Below are 24,514 nucleotides of genomic sequence, written 5' to 3'. Positions count from 1 at the left end.
TTAAACTCACTCTGGATTTTGACCTTTGTGGAATTCCATCCCCTATATCTATAGCCATTGTCCTCGTTTACTTTATAAGCCGAGAAGTAGAGAGAATTCGAGAGAATCTTTGTGAATAGGAGAAAGTTAAGCGTGGTATGTAGTATACAGTATCTATGCAGTGTCTCCCCTACGTTTGCTGCCTTGGGGGGGGTAAGACCCTGCAACATACCAGCGTCATGTCCAGGGGGTGTACTTGTACATTAAGCCGCCTCACGCTACGGAAACAGGAGATAGGCTCCTGCCCTATGGGCCATTAGGCTTCCAGAATTTCCGCTAGTTTGCGCAGCACCCGGTCGTGCCGCCATCTGTACCGACCCTGCGTCAGTCCCGCCTTGCATCCAGAGAGGATGTGTCGCAAGTTTGGGTTGTTGGCGTTGCAGAGTTGGCAGGTCTCCTCTGTGCCGTACCAGAGGTGCAGGTTCCGGGAACTGGGAAGGGTGTCGTAGGTGGCCCTGATCGAGAAGCTCAGCCTTGCTTGGGGCAGCCTCCACATATCCTTCCATGTGATGGCTCTGTTGATCACAGCCTCCCACGTTGTCCACCTTCCTTGCTGTTGTTGGCCCACGGCTCTGATTTTGTAGCACTCCTCTTCGATCTTTACGACTTCGGAGATCACTAGATCTTTCCTTTCCTTCCTCGTTGCCTTGGACCACATCTTGGGTGCTGATCCCCATCCAAAACCAGTCCTGCCTGGCTGCAGCACCCCGACGATCTCCTGGTGTTTCAAGCGATTGATGGCCTGGTCAACTGCCTGCTTGGCATCCCACTTGAGTCTCACCTTCTCTTGTTTATAGCCCAGGCTGATGGATTTCAGTGGGAGCTTCAGTGTGGTTCTTCCAAACAGCGCTGTATTAGTGAGGCAGCGGGGAAGGCCCAGCCATTGCGGATGTAGTTGTTGGCTTTTGCGTCCAACTTTAGCACTGTTGTTAAAGTGATGTCACACAACTTCAGGGGCCACATGGGACGTTGGTATAAGGTGAACTGGTAACACCACACCTTGAATTTCCCTGGCAGGAGGCTTTGGTCGATCTTCTTCAGGCCGTCTAAGAGCTGGGAAGTGACAGAAGAAGCCATGTGCTTGTCAGAAAGGTCAGCCGTGTAAAGCCTTCCGAGGCTTCGCACAGGATGGTCCACTAGCAGCGGGATCTTCTCGCCATCCACTGAGAAAGAGATGTTGTCATTCCGGGCTCCTTTCCTGATTGAGAGACTGCAGGACTTAGTTGGTTTTATCCTCATCCGGGCCCATGTTAGGAGCTCCTCAAGCCTCTTCAGAAGTCTCGCTGTGCACGCTGCTGTCTGAAGGAGTGTGGTGACATCATCCATATAACTCCATAGGGCTGGGAGTCGCAGACCTGACTGGGATCTGATTCCTCGGACCATCTGTCTTCCGCCGATTAGGATCTCAAACGCTGCTGTGAAAAGGATGGGGGAGATCGAACAACCCATCGCTATCCCTTTCTCCAGCCGGTGCCAACACGTTGAGAACTCCTGGGTTGTGTAGCATACATGGAAGTTGTTAAAGTAGGTTGCTAGTAGGCTCTGGATGCACGGTGGTATGTGGAAGAATTTGAGGGCAAAGTGGATGAGCTGGTGGGGAACAGACCCATATGCATTTGCAAGGTCCAGCCAAACGACGTGCAGGTCTGATTTGCTCCGCTTCGCTGTCTGGATCTGTTCCCAGATCATAGCCGAGTGCTCCACGCAGCCAGGAAATCCTGGGACGCCTGCCTTCTGACAGCTGGTGTCGATGTAATTGTTTGCCAGGAGGTAGCTGGTCATGCGCTTTGCCATCACTGAGAAGAAAATCTTCCCCTCCACATTCAATAAGGCTATGCCTCTGAATTGGCTGATGTTATGGGAGTCTTTCTCTTTCGGGATGAAGGTAGTGACTGCTCTGCTCCATGCTGAAGAGATGGATTCTGTTTTCCAGGCAATGCCCATTAGTCTCCACAAAAGCTTCAGGGTCATTGGGCAGTTCTTGTATACCCTATAGGAGACTCCATTTGGTCCGGGTGCAGATGCAGCTCTCGCATGCTCCACCACCTGCTTAACTTCAGACCATCTGGGGGGAGTGGTGTCAAACTGAGAAGAGGGCTCGGGTGGGAGCGGTACGTGCCCTGGGGAACCAAGGGGACTCTCCTTTTGGCTGTCACTGAGCTGGTCCTTGATGTGTTCCTCCAGCTCCTGCTCGGTGGTCTGCAGCTTCCCCGATTTCGTCTCCTCAAGCAAACCCCGGGCGTACTTGAACGGGTCCCGGAAGAAGTTCGTCCTTGCCTTTTCCTTGTTGCTTCTACGTTTCCTGATCCTTTCAGCTCGCCTCAGGTGGGTGAGTCTGGTTCTGATCTGACTCCAGAGGTTCTGCAAGCCCTCCTTCTCCTCTTCCTCAGCTCTCCTCCATGCCTTCCGCAAACGTCACCGCTCCTTTACCAGCTGGAGGATTTCTCTCTCCCGTCTCCCGCTCTGCCTAGGAACGGTCCTCCTCTGAGGCATCTCTCCAAATCTTCCCTTGCCTTCCTCATAGATGATATGGCCGAAGATGTTCAGCTTGGACGTTGTGCTGCCTCTTAGACTGTTCTGGAGGGTGGTATGTAAGCTTTCGTCGAAGCTTCTCCATGAATCCTTGTCGCTGGCCTTTGGCCACTTGATCTTGGGTTTCTGGTCTGGCTTCTCTGGGGTTTCTTTGGTGGATTCTCTACCTGACGTTCTGCTCTGATGCTCCTGTTGTGGGTCGTGCAGATGTGGTTGCAAATCCTGCTGGGGAGGCTGTTCTTGCTCTCTCTCACCGGATGCAATGGTGGGATCAGTAGCACTGTGGTGCTCAACCTGGCTCTGATTCCTCCTTGTCTGACCTGCTGGCGCAGTGCAAGCTTGCATCTGGTAGCTGCCGCCGCATTTTGTCCTCCCCTGGTGGATCCGCAGGCCCAAGTAGGTTGTTACTTTGGACCACCCACAGCTGCATTCTCTCAGGATCCTTTGATCGTTAGTCGTTGCCGTTCCAGTCGTTACTGTGTTATCTGTCCTGATTGGTCCATCTTCCATCCCGCCTCTCGGTGGACCGCCGGGTTGTTTTTTCCTTTTTCTGCTTGTAGTTAGTTTGGGGAGTCCCTGTAGCAAGGCTACAAGGACGTGTTTAAAGGGTAACTAGCCCCGCCACCCCCGGTGCAGTCTTTCCTGCCGCCAGCCACACTTCCCTGGCAGCCCACCAGTCTTTCCTGGATGCCAACTGCTCTTTTCTCAGTAGTCACTGGCAAGCCAGATTAGATAGATGAAAGCACAGGTGGGTAATACCTGCTGGGCATTGCTGCCTGTCGCACCTACGACGGTGCCAGTGGGCTGACTGCAGGGTCGTCAGCCGGGAGCCACCCTTCACTGATGTTTCGCTTCTTTAATCCCGGAACCTCTCAAGGTGGTGGAGCAGTGACAGGGACGTCTCCCTGCCACTCCCTGCAGCCAGCCCTAGGATCCTCCTTTCCCCCACGCCTTGTCCTTTCTTCTGAGCCAGAGCCAGAAGCTCCCTTGTTCAGCCTCCTCCGCCAGGTCTTTGAGCGCCTTTCTCAGCTTGGATCCTGTGATCCCCAGCGACCTCAGGAGCCGCTGTGTAGATGTTCCTGTATAGCCTCTGCACCCAACTTCCACAGGATAGGTGACTGCCCTCCACCCTGCTTGCGAGCACGCAGCTGCCAAGTCTGTGTACTTTTCCTTCTTTCTCTCAAAGGCAGCCTCCATCCCCTCTTCCCATGGAACGGTCAGCTCCGCCATGATGACTGTCCTCATCGGGGTAGACCAGAGTACGACATCTGGCCGAAGGGAGGTTGATGTGATCTCGTGTGGGAACTTCAGCTGTCGATCGAGGTCAGCTCTCATGTTCCACTCTCCTCCAGGAGACAGGAGGGACCACTGCTTCGTGCTGCTGCCCTGACTTTCTCCCCCTTGCCGGACAAACTGGATCCTTATAAGAATAAGACCATTATATTATTACAGTATAAGCAGCACTCGAGTTGAGGGGGGATGGCATCCCCCCTGAAATAAAAACAGTCAAAATCGCCCCCCTCTTTCCATACTTAATGTCATTTTATCAATGAACGTGGTATTACTGCTATTTCAAGGTGCGCACACATGCAATGACATTTTTACCAAGTTACTGACACTGAAGTCACTGACGCTGAGGGGATGCTAAAATTGTCCTCATATGATAAAATCCACCACCTCCCCTGATTTTCTTTTACAACTTGAGTAGAGTATAAGCATGTGCCTGGTTAGTTGTCATGATCAAACGTTACAAATGCAATTTACCGAGAAGCCACCCTACTCTGCCCTCTCCCACTTCCAGACGAACGCCTACCCTATATTATAGCACTTGTCTTAATTCAACCGCTATAATTGAGCCGCTATCACAGGGCGTTAATACAAGCCTCATTCACCTGCGTTCATTTTACCTGCGTTGGTATTTATAGAAGGAAGCACGTACGCAACTTTAAACCATCTCAGCCCGTTTTATAAATAATGCTTACGTCCGTTTAGAAAAATGTGCTTACGTGAAAGTCAAAGATGACGTTCAAGTACTTTTTTATAAATGAGGCCCCTGGCCCCCCTCCTCTATAATATCTACACCTATGACCTGCCCAACACACTCTCGCGGAAGTACGCCTACGCAGACAACCTTGCAGTGGTATACTCTGCTGGAAATTGGCAGTCTGTGGAGGGGATTCTGAGCCAGGACTTGCAGACAATAGTGGCATATTTCCGGAAATGGAGATTGAAGCTTAGCGAGGCAAAGACGGTGTCGGCTGCCTTCCACCTTAACAACAGGGAGGCTAAACGTGAGCTCCTAGATGGAACTCCCCTGCCATGTTCCGCTGAGCCAGTCTATCTCGGCATGACATTGGACAGGACGCTCACGTTTCGCTGGCACCTCGAGTCACTGCGCTCGTGTGGCGTTGATGAGGCGACTGGTTGGTTGATGAGGCGACTGGTTGACTCGGGCTGGGGCGCCGGCGCAAGGACCTTGTGCACGGCAGCCCTAGCCCTTGTTTATTCAAACAGTGAATACTGCGCCCCAGTATGGTGTCGCAGTGCCCACACCCGCCTCAGCGACTCGCCTATAAACGAAGCCTTGCGCATTGTGACAGGATGCCTGCGTCCTACCCCCGTGGACAACCTTCCCATTCTAGCAGGCATCCCGCCCGCAGGCCTCCACCGCATGGGGGCCACAGCACGTCTCGCCTGCCGGGCCGTGGAGCTTAATAACCATCTGCTCCATGATAGGCTCACTATAACAGCGGAGCCCCCCCGGCGTCTCAAGTCGAGACACCCATTTGTGCCTGCCGCACAGGATCTCAGGCAGCAATGCAGAGATCTTAACATCAGTGCGGCAGGATGGGCGGATCATACGTGGCGCACGGAGTGGGAGGCAAACATCTCCAAACTCCGTGACCACATCCCAGTCGCCGGCCCTGAGCCCCTCGGGATGGACTTGCCAAGGCTATCCTGGGTGAGGCTCAATCGTCTCCGGACCGGCGTCGGGCGTTTCCGCTCATCAATGCACAGATGGGGCTTGGCCCCAAATGCGTCGTGCGAGTGTGGCGCAGAGGACCAAACCGCAGACCATGTTATCCTGGATTGCCCGGTGTACCACCCACCCAACGGGATGCATGGTCTGTCGGTATTAGATGACGAGACGATGACGTGGCTTCTGGAGGGGTGTCCAGAAAAATAGCCCGGGTGAGCCCCTCAACCAGGTCTCGGGGTGGTAAAAGGGTAGCCCCTCGGCCCCGAGCCTGGTGGAGTGGAGTAAACAACAACCCATACGCCGAAGAAGAAGACTACCTGCCCACTTTCTCACCTGGTTCTTGCTCTCTCTCTCTGGTGTGCCGACACCATCCTGCTCTCTCTCCTTCTCTCCCTCTCTATCCTCCTCTCTCTCTCTCTTTTGCTGTCAACCAAAAGGCAAACATAACAACCAGAGTATTTATAATCTAATAAGAGGTATAAATTGATCCATATAAATGTATAACAGAATTATAATTGAATATTGGATTGCTGTATGCAATGCAGTCAGATAATGTCATTTTGACTTTACTCTCTCACCTTAAAAACAAATCGTATGTCCATCTATAAAAAACAGACATTTCCGATGCTTCAATCCACTGTCCATGTACTGTAAATATGCCATATGGTATTACCATAAAGCCCAATTCTAGCAGAATAAGAAAGATTGTATATCTAATCACCTCTGAGCTAGCTAGCTAGTGCGCTAGTTCTTTGACACTATTCACACAATAGAACTATAAATCAGACACTTTCTAGTCAAAATAATAACGACCAATTTGAAGCAACTTGCTCTGTTAGAACACTCAGCAGTTTTTCTAATGTTTCAACTTGCTTACTTTCATCTGCAGATCTCACCCGACAAAAACTCTCTCGCGTCGCGCGCACACACTCGCGCAAAATCTTGTATTACTCTGCAGCGCTGGCACAGCGCGAAGCGAAGTGTGGAGATAGGTCTGGTTATGCGAGACTACGGCGGACCATGGGCCCATGGGCTTGCCACTCGCCAGATTCGGATTGGGTGCGTTTAAAAACGCTGATATTTTAGCCTGCTTGTTTGGGATCTACGTCCGTAATAATCTTGGGGAGGCGGGGGGGTTCTGTTGGCCCTCCCAAGGCAATTATAGGGGAAACACTGCTATGTGTGTGATTGTATGAGTGTGGGTGTATAGGTGTATGAAGGGTGGGTATGGGTAGGCAACCGGGTAGGACATGTGGGGGAATTAAGGACCATAAACAAGGAAAAAAGTAAAATACAAATATAAATAAAAGTGCAAATAAAGTTACAGCATTGTGTGTAGAATAGATAGTATCTGAATGTACAACAGTATAATCATCAGAATGTTTAAACAACAACATAATACTTTTGTTTTGGAATATGGGAGAAATTAAATCTCCCTGTTGCTCTTATTCTTCCAGTAGGATCCTTGGGGAACAGTGGGTTCTGAACCTAAAAAATGAACCTAAAGGAACAAGAAGTTGGATAATCCAGATACTCAACCAACATTAGTGTCTGGACAGTCTCTTGGGACAAGGTCCCAGGCTGCAAGCCAGAACAGGCAGCTGTGTGAACAGTCTCTGAAAGGGTTTGCCTTTGCTTGGATATGGTGCCAAACAGAATAACCAAAGTCAATAGTTAACATCTCAGGCTCCCGCAGAACCTTGAAATAAAACAGAAAAGATAACGACCCCTTAACCTTAATTTGATTCTACATTGTATAAAAAGCTTCCTGCAAAGGTGGGTGATAATCAGTGTTTGATGGGTGGTGGCCGAGTTCAGTAGTCAATCAAAGAGATTCTTGCTCAAGGATTGGACAATTGAAGAAAAGTTTATTCTATTGCAGCGCTGCAGGTAAGCTCTTTCACAGAGAGAGAACTCACAAAGTCATGGTCACACAAAGCCCTACTTTATAGGTTATAACCATTGACAAGGCTCCGTTCAGTCTACTTGACCACATGGCAGGTGTCCTTAATTAGTTAGTCGTCATAGCAACCAGGATCTCACAATCTTGGGCTACGTACCAATACGTTTTTTTGATAAACGTTTTTCTTATATAAAAATATTACCGTCCACACCAGCATGTTTAAACGCAATATAAACGCTGTCATTGAGCATTCCACACCAGTAGTCGGCGATATAATTTTATCCCCATATCCCCGCTGGCCAATCAGACGCCTCTGTCTCTCAATGTTCTCGATCATTAACTGTGCATTTATCTGTAAACAGGTTAAAAGTCCAGTTAACAGTGAAAGAACTAGAAGCACTTTGTTCACATCCATTTTCCTCGCTTGTGTAGCCTCGACCACCGTTGCCTGTTGTAAACAAAGTAGTTACTGGTGCTAGGATATGACGTTGGAGGGAACAGCAAACAGCTGCAGAACGCATGATCATAGAAATCTACGCGCATGATGACGTGACGAATACAAAAAACTCCGTCTATCTCGTCCACACGTCAAAGATATACAACGAATATACAGTGTTTTAAAAAATCTTCACTCTGGCAGGCGTTTTTAAACATCTTAGTTTTCAGGGGGCAAAAACTCGTTTGCGTCTGGATGAACCCCCCAAAACGAATATAAAAATCCACGTTTATCAAAAAAACGTATAGGTGTGTGTGACGGGGTGTATCTTTTCATGAATCACTCTCAGCTGGATGGCTCACGTTCATTTATTCTGTAGAAAACAGTGCATCAATTTCTGGACACGGGACTTGCAGGGTCATCGAGCTACATTCGCATCAGTGGTTAAGAATGAACTGAGGGAGATCACGTTACGTCCCGTGCAATTGCACTGTCCAGCTATATTTACACAGCATCCGGGTCACGGACACAGCATCCGGGTCACGGACACAGCATCCGGGTCACGGACACAGCATCCGGGTCACGGACACACCCCGGATATACCACGTCATTAAACCCCTAGAGGGCGCAGTTTATACCTATTTTAGCTATAATTGAACTTGACCTTTCTACTCCGTTACATGTGGACTAAGTATAGTTGACTAGTTGCCAACTCAATTACAGGTTGCAGGCAGATACACACAACTTGAGAGTGGGAGCCTACATGTCAGAGAACTTAACTGGTTATTTCATACAAAGTATTTAAAATATATATTCCATTTAACGTGTCTGTCAAATTAAAATAGTACACTCAATTAAGAATGTTGAGTTTAATCCCGTAGCATGAGATTTAAACCAATCAGGAGTCGCCTATGTGTCAAATGCCCGGCAATACAATAGTAGCTTGAGAAAAACATGGCCAGCTTCAGACAGCTCTATCTCAAAAAGTATAAATGTCACAGCTTAGACATTCACACCGTAGGAATTAGGGTTAGGGTTTGAACTAGAAATGATCAGCTATCGCTAGAGTGGAGTTTTGAACATTCCACCATTTGTGTGAATGGGGAGCATGTTTTTCAAATAACACTGAATATTTGAAAAACTATAAATGTCACAGCTTAGATATTTACAAGGTAGGAATCCTGGGACCAGGTGATTACTTACTTACGCCTATCGCTCCTTTTGGAGCCCCACGCCCAACCCCCAACCTGGAGGACCAGGTGCTGCTTTTCGTCTGGCCCCTCCTCTGAAACCTTCCCGGCTTGGTTGAACCTGCCAGGGGTATAAACCCCGGCCGGTATAGCTCTCAGTCATAGAAGCACACAAGCTGCCTCACCACGGCAAGGTATCAGCACTTGGGGCAGGGGACCAGGTGATAGCCTACATTATTATTTTGATACATGTATGTGTACCTTAAAAACTGTTGTCGAGGTCACAAGTGGTTTTGAAATGGAAATTGCCAGTAAAGATGACAGTTATTACTTGAACAATAGCAATGGAATTCCAAACTCAATAATAGGGCTTTCACACCGCAAGGAACTGTTCCCGTTCCCGTTCCCGTTCAGAAACCTCCAAACCTTGGTGCTGTCCGGCGAACCAGCCCGCGTTCATACCAGTGTAATCGGAACCATCCACGTTATCAATGCTGGGTGATGAAGGGGCGAGATAAACAAAAATGTCACAACAACTACTACTTCACTGGAAATTAGGATAATATCTTCCACTACAGTATCTGAAATAAACACAATTTTATATTAAACAAAACAAAAGACACACATTCTCTTACTAACCAGCTGCTCCATTACTGGAATAGAAATGGCTTACAAAGTTTGCGTGCACGCATGTGTGTGTGTTTGCTGAGCATGTGAGGAAGATAGAGAGAATGATGAAACCTTTGATAATTGTTTTGATCACTAATGATTAGATTTAGATTAGATTACATTTTGTCTCCTTCCTTCTTGCTGGTCTTTGCAGCCTAGAATATGACACACCCACTGACGATGTGACTGTTCTACATTTTGGTTCCTGCTTGAGAACCACTTTGTTGAGGTTCCCTCTGCGAACCAACTTTTCAGGCTCCGAACCAATTTATTTTCGGTCAGAACACGCCGGGCGGTGTGAAAGCCCTATAAGAGGGAGCATGGAATGTTGCGAGATTAGCATTGGGATGTATGACATATCAACGCATTCATTGCATTTTTCTATATGATTGCTTGGCCTCTTGCCATCAACATACCTCTCAACACCATTCTTTTTTTCCCACTATGTTCAGGGAGTGTTGTTGTATTTACTCTTATAAAAAATGCTCTCGCTCTCTCTCTTTCTCTCTCTAAATGGACAGCACCCACGCATGTTGTATCTGCTGGCGCTGTGTAGAAAGCACAATAATACATTTACATTTTACATTTTTGGCATTTAGCAGACGCCTTATTCCAAAGCGACTTACAATCAATACATTTGAGTGCTAAGCATGTGAATCATCAGTCCACCATTCGTGGCAGGAAGAGTAATCTAGCTCAGGCCCGGGGCCACTGATAGAAGGAGAAACCCTCTTCTACCACCTTCTTCTAAAAGCTTTTTTTAAATTTATATAATACTGGAGGAACAGAGAAGCAGTATAAAGGGGGCGATAGAAGTTCTTAGGGACACAGTAGAGGGGAAAGCGGACGTCTTAGGAGACGTAGTGCTGAGGGGCAGAAGATGTCTCAGGAGGAGCAGTTAAGGTGTAACCTGAAGAGGTGGGTCTTCAGTCTACGACGGAAGATGGGTAGTGACTCTACCGTTCTGACAGCCGTGGGGAGCTCATTCCACCAGCGGGGAGCCAGAGTTGTGAAGAGACGTGATCGGGCAGCACGACTGCTGTGCAGAGGTGGTGGGGCCAGTCGGCCAGCCGAGGTGGAGGAGCGGAGTGAGCGGGCTGGAGTTTGGGGGGTTACCATTTCCTTCAGGTAGGCAGGGGCTGTCCCTTTAGCTGCCTGATATGCAAGCACCAGGGTCTTGAATCGGATGCGAGCTGCTACCGGGAGCCAGTGCAGGGTGTGAAGGAGAAGGGTGACATGAGAGTATTTGGGGAGGTTGAATACCAGACGTGCAGCAGCGTTCTGGATGAGCTGCAGAGGTCTAATGGCGTAGGCGGGGAGACCAACCAGGAGTACGTTACAGTAATCCAGGCGGGAGATGACCAGTGCCTGGGTCAAGAGTTGCGCTGCCTCTCTGGTAAGGAATGGTCGTATCCTTCTGACGTTGTAGAGGAAGAATCTGCAGGAGCGAGCCGTTGCTGCAATGTTCTCCGCACAGGATAGTCGGTTATCCAGGATCACTCCAAGATTCTTGGCTGTCAGGGAGGGGGTTACAGTAGAGTTCTCCACTGTGATAGAGAAGTCTTGGAGAGGGCAGGCTTTCCCGGGGATGAAGAGGAGCTCGGTCTTGTTAAGATTGAGCTTGAGATGGTGGTCAGCCATCCAAGTTGAAATGTCAGCGAGACAATAATAGGAGAGAATGGGAAGGATAACCTTGTGTGCAAGTCTTTCCAAAACCATTTCCATACCCATGAACTGTCGTTGACCTGTTAGACCTACAGTAAGCAACTAGATTAGACAGATTCTTACATTCATTATGGTACAGCTTTTGTACTGTATTCTTTCTTCACCAAAGAACCAATAAAGAATTTCACCCAAAATCTGAAATACTATACAAAAATGTAAATAAAATGAACATACAAGCAACCAAAGGAAACTTATGGGTGGAAATATCCAAAAAACTAAATACTCACATTTAGTCCATTCGTTCCGGTTATGCCACAGCTTCTCATCAACATCGCATTGGATGTTTTCCCTTGCAATGCACTGAGGGAAAAACTTAATTGCCTCCAGGAGGGACACCTGGTTATGGCCGGTGTCAATGTGCCAATGTTCTCGTCAACCATAACATCTGTTCATTACCTGTTAATCCTGTCATTATGACTGACACCTGAGAGGACAAAGCATGAGATACTGTAGTGTAAATAAACACCCAACCACCTATTGATGCGCTTGATTTTACTGGCAGGAAGGAGATAGGATTAGCAACTGCTATTCCCTGTTCATATTTGCTTCTCTTGTGTTGTTTTGCAAACATGGGCTAAATGTTTAAAATAGTTCCATATTCAGTCTCTGTCTTGTCTGATTTCTTGTGCATAATCTGAAATACTTGCCTTCCTCATGGCAAATGATGTCATTCATGAGATGCTGCAAATGTCGTTAATTTTACATCTCAACATGGGTGTTTATGCCAGCGGCCGGCCCTGCCTCAAACTTATATTCAAAAATCAACCCCACATGCATTGTCTGGAGTAATTCATACCGCAGTATCAGATCACTCACTTATTTATGCTGCTAGAAAAACTGTCAAAACTTTGAGAAGCCACACCTGCTGAACAAACTCAGCTCATTTCAACGTTCCTCCTCTGTGGTAATGATGCTCTCCTCATATCTGTGGTAATGATGCTCTCCTCATATCTGTGGTAATGATGCTCTCCTCATATCTGTGGTAATGATGCTCTCCTCATATCTATCTGTGGTAATGATGCTCTCCTCATATCTGTGGTAATGATGCTCTCCTCATATCTGTGGTAATGATGCTCTCCTCATATCTGTGGTAATGATGCTCTCCTCATATCTATCTGTGGTAATGATGCTCTCCTCATATCTGTGGTAATGATGCTCTCCTCATATCTGTGGTAATGATGCTCTCCTCATATCTGTGGTAATGATGCTCTCCTCATATCTATCTGTGGTAATGATGCTCTCCTCATATCTGTGGTAATGATGCTCTCCTCATATCTGTGGTAATGATGCTCTCCTCATATCTGTGGTAATGATGCTCTCCTCATATCTGTGGTAATGATGCTCTCCTCATATCTGTGGTAATGATGCTCTCCTCATATCTGTGGTAATGATGCTCTCCTCATATCTGTGGTAATGATGCTCTCCTCATATCTGTGGTAATGATGCTCTCATATCTATCTGTGGTAATGATGCTCTCCTCATATCTATCTGTGGTAATGATGCTCTCCTCATATCTGTGGTAATGATGCTCTCCTCATATCTGTCTGTGGTAATGATGCTCTCCTCATATCTGTGGTAATGATGCTCTCCTCATATCTGTGGTAATGATGCTCTCCTCATATCTATCTGTGGTAATGATGCTCTCATATCTATCTGTGGTAATGATGCTCTCCTTATATCTATCTGTGGTAATGATGCTCTCCTCATATCTGTGGTAATGATGCTCTCCTCATATCTGTCTGTGGTAATGATGCTCTCCTCATATCTGTGGTAATGATGCTCTCCTCATATCTGTGGTAATGATGCTCTCCTCATATCTATCTGTGGTAATGATGCTCTCCTCATATCTATCTGTGGTAATGATGCTCTCCTCATATCTGTGGTAATGATGCTCTCCTCATATCTATCTGTGGTAATGATGCTCTCCTCATATCTATCTGTGGTAATGATGCTCTCCTCATATCTGTGGTAATGATGCTCTCCTCATATCTGTGGTAATGATGCTCTCCTCATATCTGTGGTAATGATGCTCTCCTCATATCTGTGGTAATGATGCTCTCCTCATATCTGTGGTAATGATGCTCTCCTCATATCTGTGGTAATGATGCTCTCCTCATATCTGTGGTAATGATGCTCTCATATCTATCTGTGGTAATGATGCTCTCCTCATATCTATCTGTGGTAATGATGCTCTCCTTATATCTATCTGTGGTAATGATGCTCTCCTCATATCTGTGGTAATGATGCTCTCCTCATATCTGTCTGTGGTAATGATGCTCTCCTCATATCTGTGGTAATGATGCTCTCCTCATATCTGTGGTAATGATGCTCTCCTCATATCTATCTGTGGTAATGATGCTCTCCTCATATCTATCTGTGGTAATGATGCTCTCCTCATATCTGTGGTAATGATGCTCTCCTCATATCTATCAAATAGGTCCCAAGTGGTCAAAATCAGCCATGTAACATCTTCCTCTATAAATGGTAATATGGGATTTCTACAAGGCAGCATCTTGGGTCCCCTACTCTTTTTCTGTATATCAATGAACCTTCCCAATGTGTGCAAATACTCTAATTGTCTACTATACACTGACGACACTGTAATGTTTCTTTCTGATTCAAACCCTGATGTCATGAATTCACAACTCTTCAGACTTTCACTATTTACATGACTGGTTGGAATCTAATCACCTACCTATCAATGTCAATAAAATAGAATGTGTGTATCTATGTCTGATCATCACAGAAACCGACAAATATCTTGGAGCAGTGGTACTCAACCTTGTCCTAATCAGGAGCCACATTGACAAAAACATTTTTTTGCAAGAGCCACAATCCAAAAACGCTCCTTTCCTCCCTGAAACCATTATGCATTTGAGAATATGGATAATAGTAATATGTTACTAAGGAATGAAAAGCATAATGTACAGTGCAATAACTGTGATTTATTATTTTCACTGCAACCACAAAACACACATTGCTGATCATCACTGACACTACCCATAACAACAGATAACAGACAGCATGTTTACTGATCATCACTGCCCATAACAACAGATAACAGACAGCATGTTTACTGATAATCACAGTCCATTAGGGCTGTCCCTAACGACTATTTTTCGAACGATTAATCTAGCGATGATTGTTTTCGATTAGTCGATTACTCTAACGACTAATTTAACGATTAGTCTAACGATTATTTTTTTTACTGTTCGATTAATGTATCACTTAATTTCCCCCAAAATAATGGCTGTATTGTCTCTCTCTGTTTAACAGTGTCTTTATAAAGCACTCTGGGTAATAGCTGCTGCTCTTATAAAACAAAGCAGTGTGTGACATGCACATTACTCAGACGGCCGCCCCTTTAAATGATCAGCTGATGTATGGGGGCTGTCTGTGGGCCCGCAATTAAACACAGACACCTTTAATTCGGCGACCTGCTACTACTATACTGTAACTGCCTCTGTCAAACAGCCCCAGACACAGGGCAGACTCACTGCTATGTTTAGCCAACTTGAATGCCAACATGGCCATCAGGGTTTTTCCTGGCTCAAAATGAGGCGGAGGTGGTACCAGTGGTGTTTGACATCGGGGGGGGGGACCCATGAAGCAGGGCTGTCTGGGGATCCTTAAACATCAAACACTTAATTTCTTGCATTCTGGTGAATTGATATGCACCAATTTGTGCCCTTTCTGCATCAATTTATGGTGGAAATGTCATTATTTATGTAAAGGAAAACACAATATTCAGGCACCGGATGACCATTCAAAATATAATGTAATATAATGCAATATAAGGCTCTCAGGCATTCGGTACTTTCAAATATGTATTCTCCTTGAGCAGTCAACATACTATCAGCTATTTCGCTAGCAAAAACGAAAGCTAACTTATTTGCGAAATAGCGCCCCCGCCACCACGTCGGCGCAATGCCGCAATTGCAGTTAGAAATGACAGAAATCCACCGAGTGCAACGCTTGTGGAAAATACGACCGTCAGTTTGTCGAGAGCTGGAGGCGGTTAGAAATATGACGGAGGCAGCCGCCTCATAATTCTCTATGCAGGAAAAACCCTGGCCATTTAGAAGTCTGTCCATCACCACAACACATAGCTAGCTAGTAGCTACATGGCTAGCTAACGTTACTCTCAAAGCTATGTTATGATTAGCTAAATTGATGCTAACGTAGCATGCGAGCTACGAGCTAGATAACGTAGGTGCGAGTGTGACGGGGTGTATCTTTTCATGAATCACTCTCAGCTGGATGGCTCACGTTCATTTATTCTGTGGAAAACAGTGCATCAATTTCTGGACACGGGACTTGCAGGGTCATCGAGCTACATTCGCATCAGTGGTTAAGAATGAACTGAGCATACAGTAGTCACTCATACTACACAAATTATAACAATAATATGAAACAAAAATACAAAATGTGTAGACTACATAAATCTTCACTTGTGTGATCATATAGTGGTATTCATTTAACAACAACAACAAGAAATCATAACATCCAAATGCATGGAAAAACCACGCACTTGGAATACGCATGCGCACCACGTGCAACAATGGCTGCAACCTGACTGCTAGGTAAGCCGCGAGCGTGTTGCAAACTAGCGAGGTGGAAGACCCAACCTCATACAATACGGTCTACTAACAGAACAACAGACATATAATAACACAACAATAATAATATTACCTGTAGAAAAACAGTGCATCAATTTCTGGACACGGGACTTGCAGGGTCATCGAGCTACATTCTAAAATGATGTTACACACGGACATTCACGTTAGCGCCATCATTGTTAACAACAGAAAACTCACATTAACAAACTTGTGATATGTTCCAAACTAACATACTATGAATGGGAAACTCAAAACAGCTATCTTACTTATCAAACATTCAAATAAAACATAGGTACATTAATAATCTCTTAAATTATATGCGATCTCAGACCCTGCAGAAAACATGACCTTACCGCATCAGTGGTTAAGAATGAACTGAGAGAGATCACGTTACGTCCCGTGCAATTGCACTGTCCAGCTATATTTACACAGCATCCGGGTCACGGACACAGCATCCGGGTCACGGACACAGCATCCGGGTCACGGACACAGCATCCGGGTCACGGACACACCCCGGATATACCACGTCATTAAACCCCTAGAGGGCGCAGTTTATACCTATTTTAGCTATAATTGAACTTGACCTTTCTACTCCGTTACATACACCCCCCTTAAATTATACTAAAATGGGGCAACAGCATGAAAACCGGAGGACAGTAAAAAAAACAGGAGCGAAAAAACAAACAAATGACAAAACAAAAAAACAACGTGGATCTCGAGCACTGATGTACCAAAACTCAACATTATAAATTCTTCCATAAGAAGTGTGTAAGGACAGATTGGTACCAAAACCCGTACTTATCACAGAGGAGAAAGAGATGCCATCTACATCCCACAGTTGTACATAACTTTGCCCTTACAAGAGGATCTCATGACTCTAGGTCACGACTCAGACCGGAAGCAAAATAAATAAAGAAAAAAACTGGATGCACTACGCCCCTACATAGACGCCGCAATGAAACTAAATGCAGAACTTATGAAAGGCTCAGTACTCCCTTTAAGCATCTGCCCTGACATCTCACATATAAGCCTATTTGGGTTCCTAACACTCCTCCCACATCTCGTGACAACTGATGGAACTTGAGCACTCTGTGAACGTGTGCAAACTACCTGCTCCGGCTCAACCTCAACTAGAATTGGAAGGTCACCATGGGCATCACATCTAGCTTCAGGTGAGTGTACTGTGTCACATACTGTGTCAGGGGGATAATCAGTGTGGCAGTCAGGTACAGAGTCATCAGGAACACTATCCAGCAACTCATCTGGTCGGTCTTCCTTCGAGGCACTCGGCACGGGCATAGTCCCTCCGTTGACTTCTTCCTCATGGATGCTCTCTGCCCCCGCGTGCTCAGGCGACTCCAAGACCCAGTCCCTGGTGCGCAACCGAGAGGCCTCTTCAACATCAGAGGTGACAGAGCCCTGAACACTGGCACAGGAAGCTATAGACTGCGACTCCTCTAGGGATGCCGGGTTCCCATCTTGTTCCGGAACTGTCAAGAAGTCAACCGGAAGCAGCATGTTCCTGTGTACAACCTTCTCTCTATTCGTGACAACATCTCTGATCCTGTACACGTTGATGTCCGATCTCACAGACACCACATCGAAAGGAGTTGATTCCCACCGGTCTGCGATCTTCCTCTTCCCTCTCTCACCTCGATTGGCAAGTAGCACTTTGTCACCAACACCCAACGGCAGTCCTCTGACCTTCCGGTTGTACAGTTTGGCGTGACGATCTTGTTCCCTGATGGCATTCCTTTGAGCGATCTGTGCTGCTTCAGAAAGATCTCTCCTCAGATGTTGCACAAACTCATGACGACTGACAACGGCATCATCCTCCAGCACATGATGAAACATGACATCCACGGGCAGCCGTGGGACCCGTCCGAACATCAGGTAGAATGGCGCGAAGCCCGTGGTCTCATGCACAGTGGAGTTGTAGCAGAAGGTCAGTGTCTGGAGCATCTGTGGCCACCTGGACTTGCTCAGTGGAGGGAGAGCCCTTATCATGCCCCCGAGGGTCCTGTTGAACCTCTCTGTGACGCCGTTGCCCATGGGGTGGTATGGAGTCGTATGGGACTTATGCACACCTGCCATCTCTAGTAGATCTTTTAGAAGCCGACTCTCAAAGTTAGCTCCCTGATCCGAATGGATTCTTTTGGGGAACCCATATATGCAAAAAAACTTGTCCCATAGACAGCGGGCAACTTGTTTCGCAGTCTGGTTCCGACAGGGGAAGGCAAGAGCTACTTTAGAAAAATGGTCCGTAACAACAAGAACATCAATGGTCTTCTTGTCGCTCTGCTCTGCGGTCCACCACGTGCAACAATGGCTGCAACCTGACTGCTAGGTAAGCCGCGAGCGTGTTGCAAACTAGCGAGGTGGAAGACCCAACCTCATACAATACGGTCTACTAACAGAACAACAGACATATAATAACACAACAATAATAATATTACCTGTAGAAAAACAGTGCATCAATTTCTGGACACGGGACTTGCAGGGTCATCGAGCTACATTCTAAAATGATGTTACACACGGACATTCACGTTAGCGCCATCATTGTTAACAACAGAAAACTCACATTAACAAACTTGTGATATGTTCCAAACTAACATACTATGAATGGGAAACTCAAAACAGCTATCTTACTTATCAAACATTCAAATAAAACATAGGTACATTAATAATCTCTTAAATTATATGCGATCTCAGACCCTGCAGAAAACATGACCTTACCGCATCAGTGGTTAAGAATGAACTGAGAGAGATCACGTTACGTCCCGTGCAATTGCACTGTCCAGCTATATTTACACAGCATCCGGGTCACGGACACAGCATCCGGGTCACGGACACAGCATCCGGGTCACGGACACAGCATCCGGGTCACGGACACACCCCGGATATACCACGTCATTAAACCCCTAGAGGGCGCAGTTTATACCTATTTTAGCTATAATTGAACTTGACCTTTCTACTCCGTTACACGAGCACCACAATGACAATAGGCTACCGTAGCTAGCCAGCTACATAGCTAACGTTACTAACACCAGAAGACAAGACATACAAACTGTGGTGAGCTACATTGCTTGTGTAACATTAGCTAGTAGCCTCCTCCATGTTTCCACTGGTCGCAGCCATGTTGTTTATTTGCGACGCACCGACGCACATTACGCAAGTCGACGTATTGACGTAGTCGATTACGTCGACGCGTCGTCCCAGCCCCACAGTCCATTTATAACAGCAGATTATAGACAGCAGGGGTTGTCAGAAGAGTAATGTTGTACTTACTTCAGACTCAATGTGATTTCTGACACTCCTTCTGCTGCACAAGTGATTTGAAGTCGGGCTCTGCGCTGGAAACGGCGATCCGTAGGGCCTCTGTTGTGTGCTGCAGACTCAATCTGTTTCGGTTGCGACATTTTATTTTTGAGAGCGCAGAGAATGCTGCTTCACACCGGTATGTGGACGGAAACATTGAGATGATGCGTCTTGCCAGTCTGGAGATATTTGGTAAATGCCCCACCAGTTTCCAAAAGTCCACGACATCTGTAATCCGAAACTGACGCTGAAGTTCATCTGAGCTCTTTAACTCCACGAACTCCATTTGAAGCTGCACAAGTCCGAGCTGGTCGCTTATTTGCTTCATTTCATTGACCTCAATCAGGAATGGGTCTTTCACAAGTAGAAAAATATTGCTATGGTCCTTGAAGTCGTTCCAGAGATGTAGCATGACCTGACCAGTAAAAACTTTTAGAGATGGCGCTACCTTAACTGTCAGAGGGAGACTGTTCCATAATAATACCCCTGAAATAAAAAGTGCTCCGTGCGGCAGTCAGTCAACTTGATATGTTCACATATTTTCTTATTTGGTTTGGTTTGAATGCTCGGATATTCTCAATGGGTGAATACTTTTTTTTAAATGATAATAACAAAATAAATGACACCGAAGCTTTCTCAGGGTGGGCCCATGAGTAAAGTGGCCCTAACGTGGCTACGCTACTGGTGGCAGTGCTGTTCACCCTAGCCACTGTGCAAGAGCAAGAGCGTACACTGGCTCTAATATTATGCTCCTGCCGGGAGTGTACCATCCCAACTTGCCTGCTCAGGTAAGCTGGGGCACTGGGGCAGTCCCATTTATGACCCTGAACAGTTTCAGCTTGAGCTGTTCAATGCGCTGCTCTACTGGAAACATGTTGACTGCTCTAAATTCAGGTACCCCAATATGGGTTCTGGAGGGAGTGTTCAACATGTAGCGGATTAAGGTATTTTGCATTACCTGTAACTTATGTTTTAGCTTGACTGATTGACATAAATTAGAAACAGTAATAGACCCAGAATGGACCCCTGGGGCACCCCACATGTCACCTTCATGGCCCCTGAAAGGGTTCCCTCAACATCACAAATCTGAGATATGTCAGTTAAGTATGATTCAAACCATTTAACTGACATCTGATTAAGACCAGACACCTCAACTTAGAGAAAAGAATATGATGGTCCACAGTGTCAAAAGCCTTCTGTAGATCCAACATGACCATCCCTGTATAGTTTCCTTTTTCTCTCTCAAGTTTGATATGGTCAAATAAGTGCATAATGCTTGTTTCTGTAATTTTCTCAATTATCTTAGATGTTATGCTCTATGCCTATCATTTCCTACCTCTGCCATACTGTTCTTTTTGTGGAGTGGGACAACTCTAGCCTGCTTTAGCTCTCTTGGAAACATTCCATATTTGATTGATATATTTACTATATGAGTAATAAGACTGGCTGTCACCTCAGCACCATCTTTTAAAAACCTGGCGGGAATGCCGTCCAATCCAGTTGCCTTATTGGCACTAAGCGAAGACAACATTTGCATCACTTGTTCCTCAGATGCATAACACAAATTAAAGATATCATGGACAACACCTTTACTTTGATTAAAAAAAACCTGAGAAGAGATATACCATATTTTCCTGTTCTAGCAGGAAGCTTAGAAACAAGAGATGCAGCAATTGTTAAAATACCCAGCAATCTTCAATTTATCAAAGCATAGGATGTTGTTAATGTTCAGGCCAATGTTACGTTAAGATTAGGTATTTAATTCTTACTCTAACATTAATTGAGTTATTAATTATTGAATTAATTCAATATCAATATCATTATTGAATGAACGATAATAGATTATTCATTTTTATTATCGTTTCCAATTGATGAGACAATGGTGTCAGTCTCACATTCTTTATTTGAAAAAGTGGATTCCTACTTCTATGATTAGGGAAGAAACTCTTATCTACATTTGAGGATGACCAAAACTACGTTTTCAGAGGTACATAATACATTAATATTACTGAGCCAGATTGTCTCTGTGGTTCAATGTAAGCCATTGGTAATAAATAGGAGACAAGACTTTGCTGTGGCTCTATAGATGATCAGTGGAGAGAAGAGCAGCGCATAGTGTTTCTTTCAATTTGGACCTAGCCAATATACAGCCAATGTAACTGTAGATAACACGTTTTTTTGTACTCTTACTCTTACATAGAATAACATCTCCATTCTCATCAACTCTCTGTATCCTGTCCCTGTTATAATAGATGGAAGTGGCCTCTTGTGGCCCCACCACTGGTTGGCCTAGCCTTACATTTATTTAGGGTTAGGGTTAGAAAGAAAATAATATTTCCAGCACATAAGAAAATAATATTTCCAGCACTGGAAAGATATTCATGCCATATTATCTGGTCTACCAGCTGCTGCATCTATATAAGCTATTGGTGGGTTGACAACCAGGTTACCATGCATCAGTCAATGTAGGTTAATTGCCAAAATGGGAGGGAAGATAATGTTCTTCTGTTCTGACATTTTGTCGTAACAAACTACACTAGGGTTAGGGTTAGGGTTAGTTATGTTATGTTATGTTAACACAACATTTGCCATTACACCTTTGTCCTACCTGTGTCTTCAGCTGCTGGCACACACTAGAGCATGCCTTGCACCTGCACTGACTGGGAGAGGTATTTATCATTGTGAGGGAAATTGTCATCATCAAGGGTGATGGGATTTTAATAAAGGGAACATTCATACACATGGAATGTCAGCTGCCACAAGGATGGGATCCATCTGCAGAGGATTGCTGTAGTCGCTTAATCCCTCTACAATAATACTATCCATATCTACTGTATACCATACTGTGATGCACTGTGAGGGTGGGTGTGGGTGTATGTTTGTGCCCCACCCCCATCACTGGGATACTAGGGGTTACTGTGTTCCTGCTGTCCCTGAATGAGCAGTGGGGGATTAGAGTCTGAACTTTACATTCACATGACACGCACACGCACACACACACACACTGACACTGACTGCCAGTGGCACCTGGTCCTAGCATAGAGTTTTGCTTAACATGACAGATGTACTGTATACTGTATAGATGATTCCCTTACTTTAGACCAATGTACTTGTTGTAAGTCGCTTTGGATAAAAGCGTCTGCTAAATGTAAAATAAGTAAATAAATAAGCTTTTATAGGACTACTTGTGGCTTTATTTTTTTATGTTTTCGATTCCCCATTTCATTTAATGAAGCCAGCCTCTCCTGATAGAAACAATTTAGTTGTAAACCTTTTGACAGTGTCAGGTCAAATCCATTCATTATTGTGTACCCCTCTCTTTCAGTTTGATGTCAGGACTAGCAGCCCTAGATGCCAAGTGCTCCAGTCGGCTTGGTCTGATCACTGTGTCCTACTATCTGTGGACAACCTTTGTTGCTGTGGTGGTGGGAATCATCATGGTGTCCATCATCCATCCAGGTGGAGCAGCACAGAAGGAGGACTCTGAAGACAGCGGCAAACCCATCATGAGCTCTGCTGATGCCCTCCTAGACCTCATTCGGTAAGACCATCCTCCCACCAGTTAGCTGTTATTCATTCTCACCTCCATCTCTCCAGTGTTGTGTAGCTTCCCATCCCTCCCGTTAATGACATGACCTTCTGTCATCTGTGTTGGAGAAATACCCCTTGATAGTTTATAAGCTATTGAATTACTAATGGCTAGATTGTGGAAGCAACACATAAAGGTTAACACAGCTGCATTAAGCAGTAGAGTATACCGGTAGTATGCTCTAATCTAAATAATGTATCTAAATAATGTATAACAAGGTATGGTGAGTGGGAGCTCGAGCTGGGTGGTTCAGGGTGCACTTCATTGTGTCAAGGATTGCCTGGCTGCATCTAAAAATCGAAAATACGATAATAAGCTAACGTTGCTGTTAGGCTAACCAGTGTTACTGATGTGTTAACAGTTAATTTATAATATCATAAAGCCGTTTTTAAACTGACTTCCATTGGATTGCCGCAGTGCATTATACAGTATAGGATGTTCCCTGCATGTGCGGAATCTGTAACACATCACAGACTTGTGCAGCTGCCGAGAAGCAATCGTGCGCACCGCATCTCATTGAAATGAATGGACTTCTGCCAGGCCTCAGGTGCATTGCGCAGTCTATGTGCACGTGGCGTAATGAGTACACTTTTCATGTGAGTTATTTAGCAGACTGTGGGAGACAGAATTCTTGCTGGTTGGTAGGGGGTGAATTACTTATTGTACTCAATAAAACACAAATCTTTTTTCTAAATTCATATAATGTGATTTTCTGGGATTAGTTTTTTTGTATTCTGTTTGTATTCTGTCTCTCACTGTTAAAACGAACCTACCATTAAAATTATACACTGTTAATTTCTTTGTAAGGGGGTAAACTCACAAAATCAGCAGGGGGTGAAATACTTATTTTCCCCACTGTATATGCCATTTAGCTGATTCTTTTATCCAAAGCGTCTTACATTGCAGTGAGTGTATGATATGTATACATTTCAGTATATATGGTCCTAGCGGGACTCAAACCCACAACTTAAGTGTTGTTAGCACCATGCTCTACCAACTGAGCCACTGATCAGTCATGATGAGCAAAACCTTGTATAATAAGTCACAGTGGCAGTCACAGTGCTAGAGGAAGGAAGAAAACAAGTTAGAATGAGGTTGTTACCAGCGCCCTCTCTAGATGAAACATACAGTAGGACAAGCTAAGAGAGAGTTAGATACTGTCTGTAGAGGGAATCATTGGTGAGTGGTTAAAGGGGAGGTGTGGGCATTTGGTATGGGAGAGAATGAAAGAGAGCGGGAGAATGAGAGATTAAGAGATCAAGAGCCAGATCCCCACATGGCCTATCGTGTCTGTTGCCTGCCTGTCCATCTGCAAGAGCTTATTAGAGGATAATGAACATGACTATTAATATGCAACAGTGGCATCTCTGCAGTAGAAGTATTGTACATGCAACAGTGGCATCCCTGCAGTAGAAGTATTGTACATGCAGCAGTGGCATCTCTGCAGTAGAAGTATTGTACATGCACTGCTTGCAATTAATCCAGTAGGGTCTCCTTAAGGGCAATTGGAGAAA

General features: G+C 45.4%; 1 protein-coding gene across 1 annotated transcript in view; it reads left to right on the top strand.

Annotated features, from left to right (window-relative positions):
• Window positions 1-24,514, top strand: part of slc1a7b (solute carrier family 1 member 7b) — a gene marked incomplete at both ends in the record, with an annotated part of 95,407 nt that overhangs the window by 24,353 nt on the left and 46,540 nt on the right. The window contains one exon of the mRNA XM_080536466.1: window positions 22,737-22,952. Within this exon, the coding sequence (XP_080392592.1) occupies window positions 22,737-22,952 (216 nt within the window). The remainder of the gene's footprint in view (window positions 1-22,736; window positions 22,953-24,514) is intronic.

The sequence above is a fragment of the Nansenia antarctica genome (assembly GCF_963989245.1).
Source record: "Nansenia antarctica genome assembly, chromosome: 7".
Classification (NCBI taxonomy): domain Eukaryota; kingdom Metazoa; phylum Chordata; class Actinopteri; order Argentiniformes; family Microstomatidae; genus Nansenia; species Nansenia antarctica.
This window is presented reverse-complemented; position numbering and strand designations above follow the sequence as displayed.